The sequence below is a fragment of the Sciurus carolinensis genome, chromosome 5 (assembly GCF_902686445.1).
Source record: "Sciurus carolinensis chromosome 5, mSciCar1.2, whole genome shotgun sequence".
Classification (NCBI taxonomy): Eukaryota; Metazoa; Chordata; class Mammalia; order Rodentia; family Sciuridae; genus Sciurus; species Sciurus carolinensis.
Window position 1 is genome coordinate 149,666,138 of NC_062217.1, and position 6,000 is coordinate 149,672,137.

At 37.5% G+C, this 6,000-nt stretch overlaps 1 protein-coding gene across 1 annotated transcript in view; it reads left to right on the forward strand.

The window, feature by feature from the left end:
- Positions 1–4,171, forward strand: part of Slf2 (SMC5-SMC6 complex localization factor 2) — a 44,895-nt gene extending 40,724 nt beyond the window's left edge. Inside the window, 1 exon segment of the mRNA XM_047552741.1 lies at positions 901–4,171. Coding sequence (XP_047408697.1) covers positions 901–936 — 36 coding nt within the window. The 3' untranslated portion in view covers positions 937–4,171.
- The last annotated feature ends 1,829 nt before the right edge of the window (positions 4,172–6,000 follow it).

Here is a 6,000-nt window from a genome sequence, read left to right on the forward strand (position 1 = left end):
TTTCTTAACATCTGCTAATCAGTTTGCCATTTTGTTTGTTTGTAAACTAACTGATGCATGATTGTCTAACTTCTAAAGTTTAATGTACATAGGAATCATCTTGGAACTTGGTGAAATTGCAGATTCTGATTCATTAGGTCTGGAGTGGGACTGAGATATTCTGGAAGTTCAATAAGTTCTCAGATTGATACTAATGCTTCTGGTCTAGAGACTAAACTTTGAGTAGCAGAGCCTTGAAATTGTTTATAATTTATTTCAAAATTATGTGAGCACTGAATATTAGCTAGAAAAAGTAATTTTTTTTTTTTTTTTTGGTACCAGGGATTGAACCTATAGGTGCTCAACCTCTGAACCACATTCTCAGCCTGTTTTTCCTTTTTTTTTTTTTTTTTTAATTTGAGATGGTCTCACTAAGTTGCTAAGACTGACTTTGAACTTGTGATCCTCCTGCCTCAGCCTCCTGAGCCACTGGGATTACAGGAGTGCACAACCACGCCTGGCAAATTTGTACTGCTTTGTTGTTTCAGTTTCTAACCCTCAGTAGACTTTTTTTAGTCTGACCATCTATGCTGATATGCCATTAAAATTAGAAAAGGATTTAATAATAAAACTTTATATTAATCAGCTTAACATTAATCTCCTTAAATATGTCCTTCATGAGTGTTGTTACCATTGTAACAAAAAATGTCCTGTGTTTATGTTACACTTCTTTTCACTGTTAGATCACAAAATGTGACATTTGAACCTGATTATCAGAACTTTTCAAAGAAATGTATAATATGAAGATTTTATTACTTTTGTTATCAAAACCTATTGTTTGATGATTAGTGGTTTTATAAGGGTTAATTCATAATTTGATTAAATTTTCCTTCTGCTTTTTTGTTTGTTTTCCTTTTCTAGGGGCAGCTTCATGACTTCTGGGTACCAGATTCTTAACAGAAGTTACAGCAGCAAAAATATGAAACAAGAGAAATTCATTAAGAGCCTTTCCAAGAAGAATAAAAGGATTACTTATGGATTCCAGTGCTACAGAATGCTAAGAAAATACACAGCAAATGTGCCACTTGAATATCTAGTATGAAGCTGGTAATGAAAAAATTGCCATTTCTGAAGCAGATATGAAATGTGATCTGCTTAATTTTTAAGGCAACTGACCTTTTAAAAGAGCAAAGTCCTATAAAAGGAGGGAAAGGATAGAAGCACCTCATAGTCTAACCTGCCTTTATTAACTCCTCCTGTTATATTAGAAACCAATTATCTTTTTTAGGGAATATTTGTGGCACTCGGATAATCATGGGAAGTATGGAAGAAAAGAGTCTGGACCACCTTGAGGAGTTGGACGTAGAAACCAGGACCAAGTCCAGTTGGGTTTAATTTTCCTTCTTGGTTATTTTAGGATGCAAAGAGATTGCTTAGAACAGAGTTTAGCAACTAAGGCAGCAATCTTTTCTGTAACTTGTGTAAACCACAGTAGGTTTCAATCTCTGCATTTTCCTTCATTATTCAAGATTACACTTCTATTAGGTTTTTAAAACACTAAAACAATGAAACAGATCCCCCTAAGAGGAAGAGGTTAAGCTGTAGTGGACTCTGTTTTTAAAATGCCAAAATATCCATATGTAGCTTGTTTTGAATTGCTTTTAAATGCACATATTTTTTTAAAATACTGGTTAAATCTTAGAATTCTGGCCCTTGATAGCCATATTACAGAAGTCTCTATTATAAAAGCTTAAAGATCTGGAAAAGTTTCCAAAAACCTTGTTTCCATAAGTATATTACTTTGGCAGAGACCTGGATGGTGTTTATTCTTTAGGATATTGTGTGTGTGAGTGTGTGTGTGTGTGTGTGTGTGTGTGTGTGTGTGTGTGCTTGTACCTTGAAGTTGTTGCACTTGAAAATCACAGCTGCTCTAAATTCTTAAACACTGGAAAGCCATCCTTTGGTTTTAAATGGTGGAGGGTTAGTAGAAGTGTACAATGCTTGTTTTAGCCCAGGGGCCCTTTAAAGCCATTGGATAGTAACAGGCTCTTACTAGCCAACTCAAAAATTCTTTCGTTGACTGAATGTCTCTTTTAGTAGGGTTTGTTCCTGAAAGAGAATACAAACATTTTTTGTTCTTTCAACATTGGCTTGGGTGACTTGCTCTCTCCTGAGCACTCTCATGTCTAGTTATAGGGGAAAAGATGATGGAAGTAAAGGGAACTGGACTTGATGTTTATGGTTTGAGAAGGGAGAAATTAAGTTTTAATTAAGAACTAACTTTCTACCTCTAAATTGAGGCTTAGGAGTAAAAAAAAACATTTTATCTTAAATTTATCATTTAAAATAGCATCAGTAACTTTTGAGCTCATGTCAAGCATTGGGCAGTTAGAGATTTCATAGGCAGGACTAAATAAATCCAGTTTCTAAGAACCCAGGCTGAATGAGGCTCCAAGAGTCAGACCAACAAGTTTTATTCTGTGTTGAGTTTACTGGTAAGAATAATATTATCTTGATACTACCTCTCAAGGGTATTGTTACAAAATGCCACTTATGAACGTTAAAAAGATAGATACAAAGAGTTATATTTGACAGAACTTGATGAAACTCTGGCATCTATCTGCCCAACAGTGGGGGCTTTCACTCTGTAATTTAATACTTTGTAGATACATTATTTGTGTGTAATTTTATAAGTGTTCATATTTTTCTCATTTTGCATTGTGTAAAGTGTACAAAAATCTCAAAGTATAAAATACTGCTTATATTGCTTGTAATTACAGTGTGTAAATATTTTCTAATCGTGTACATTGACGGGGGGGGGGGGAACAAGTGGGTTATTCAGGTTTTTTTTTAAGTGACCCTTTTGTATTGCAGTTTCAACAGATAACTGCCCATCAAATTTAAAACCACTTTGATACATTTTTATTTAGCAGCTCCAATAAGAAAAACCTCTATTTTTGTCTTTCTCCATTAAAAGAAAAATATTTCATGTGTCCCTTGAAATTAAATGGCCAGACGTCAGTTTAGGCCCTTTTATTTATGATTCTGGTAGACATCTTCTGTCTCCAGGTCATAGTCCAGTCAGTATCTACATTTGGGTTCTCATAGAAATTCTGTGATTCTCTTTTAGCACAAGTAGCCCATGGTTTTCTCCCAAATAAAGTATTTTCCTTCACCCTCTTGAGTCCCCATGCTTTGTCTCCCTCCTCTTGTTGTTGCCCAGTGAATGGGATGACAGAGAGGGAGAAAATGTTCATTGCACAAAGAATGTCAGGCCACTTTTGGGACTTGGCAAACAAAGCTTGCACTGAGTGGTGGTGTGTTTGGCGATATTACTGTGCCAAAAATCACCTTGTTTAATTATCTGGTTGTATATGTCAAACTTATTACCCTTATTGCAAGCTGAAAATTAAGATAATTGTGTTTATGCTTTTGTGTGTAACCATTTGCCTTTTCTAACCTGCTTTTCTTGTTAGCTGAAAATATAATTCTGTTAGTTAAGTGAAGACGCTCATGCACAGAACACATCTACGTAGCAGTAAAGTAACAGCATTTGTACATTTGCTGTCTGTCTTCTGATGGCAGTGGTGCCTTTGTCACCTTTTGGAAGGTTGGCATTTTGTTTTCATTTTGAAATGCAAGTAGTAGCTGGCTTTTGACTTCACAAAATCTCCCCAGATGTAAAAGTTAGGTAATGGCATGTTATCATCCAGACTTAGTTGAAGCATTTGCTTTTTTTTTTTTTTTTAAATCAAAACAGATATAGTTGGTGGGGACTGGCCAGTAATAATGTGTGGAGTCTTTAAACCAAGAATAATTTTTAAATTAAAGAAATAATAAGAATTTGAGAAGTGACCCATTAACAAGTGACTAAGTTGGAGAATTAGGAATTGACTATCCTGGTTTGTCTCTGAGGGGGCAAGTGTAGGTACAGATGGCTGGCCATGTAGAGAAGTTAAGCATGATCTTGGTGGTTATTTCTCACTCATCAGCAGTGTTGGTGCACCTCATTATCTGTGCATTTGTTTTCCTAAGAGTCGTGTCAGTCAGTGAGTCCACCAGTTCCTAGACAGTAAATGCAGATTTCCCTCTTCTTTTTTTTTTTTTTTCTCTTAAAATTTTATACTACATCTTGTTTAAAGTCCTATGAATGTATGTGTGTGTTATTAAAACTGCTTTTTCTCAGTTTGAACATGTGTTTGGCAACATTTGTTTGGGGTTGGTATCTGGAATTCCCTGTTGATTCCCTTGCTCAGTTTTTAAACTGACTTATTCCTTTCTTTCTCTTTGGTTTCTCCAGTTTTTTAGCTCCATAGCTTGTTTCTGTAAAACATAAAAGCTATAGCTGTACATAGTTCACTTTTATGTAACCAGTTAATAATTTGCTGTATACTTTATAGTCAGGAATTCAGTTCATTTTTACCTCATTTGCCATGTTCATTTAACAACTGTTTAGTACCTACTACATGTTAGACACCCTTTTTAGGAGCCAGTAAGGACTTGGTGATGAACAATACAAACAGCTCTCAGGATCTTGCCTGCTGATACCAGGTTAAAATACTTTAATCAATTGGGCAAAGAGGGCTGGAAAAAAATTACCTTGACCTAATTGCAATGTTCTAGAGTGCAGGACCAAAAAAGGGGACACCCTACGGTGCAGAGACAGGGCTCAGGATCACCTTTGACCAACCAGGCAGATAAGACTCTGGGTATGCCAACTATGGGGAGACACAAGTTTATACCTCCTTACAGAAGAAGCTATTACAAACTCAGAAGGCCTAGACATTGTTGTCGGAGTCTTCAATTCCAGAACCATACTAGGATTTCATTATCCCTTCTGATAGATGAGTTGGAGGATGCCACCTTTTTCTCTTGACAGTGGAGTGGAAGAATGGGGGTTGACAACCAGGCAGAAGCAGAAACACTGCTGCAGTACTTAAATTGGGCAGGCAGCACAGCCTCGTACAATATAAGAGAAGGGCTTTGACCTTGCCCCTAGGTCTGGCCTTAGATTCCAGTCTCACCACTCTAGTCATTTGATTTTGGGCAAGTTCCTGTTTCTCCATCTGTTAAAAGGAATAACAATGGTATCTGCCTCAGGGTTTGTAAGGATTAAATGAGCTAATGCACGAAAAGTGCTCAGTACAGTGCCTGGCATGTGGCAGGAACTCAGTCATTGCTAGCTCTTCTTATAATTTTGCTTTAACTTGAGACTCTTCTGATGACAATTAAAATTGCTTCTAAGCAGGTACTCTGGGGTGTGCTGATGTCTGATCAAATTTTATCCCCAGAAAGTATAGTTGTGTGCTCTGTTCCTTTAACCTCAGGGGTCTCCAGATGCTGCTCTGTCCAGCCCTGTCTCTGCTGGTAAAATTTAATAAGCCATGTGCCATTTGCATACTTGTAATCCTTGCTACTCAGGAGGCTGAAACAGGAGGATCACAATTTTGGGGCCTGCATGGGCAATTTAGCAAGACCCTTTCTCAAAAAGATAAGTTTTTTTAAGGACTAAAGATGTAGCTCGAAGCACCCCCAAGTTCAATCCTCAATACCAAAAAATAAAGTTTCTTTTATTTTTTTCCTTATGCCAAATAGCTGAGAAAGAGGTGGTGGGGTGGTTTTCCAGCATTCATGGATGTGTCCTGATAATCCCTTTTCCTTGCTAACCATTCCCTAGGCTGGAGTCAAGAGAGGGCAAACCAGAAGACCCAACTTGGGTCTGACTCCAAGAAGACTGGTTGGAGGAAAACTTAGCAGGCAAAACAGGCTTCTGTGGAACAGTGAGACTACAGCATTTTTATACTGGTGACAGTCTTTGCTGAAGAAACACCTCAGCTCTGTATGTGGCCAAAAAGATCACACCACCTAAAGGGAAAGTGCTGGGCAAACCAGAGATGGAGATGGCAAAGCAGGAATAGAAATGCTGCCACAGTGAACAGAAAGTAAGACAACCTGATTAGGCCAGAGTTCCCTGCCTCAGGGAGCCTGTCCTCAAAGTTTCAGGAGTTCATACCCACCCCC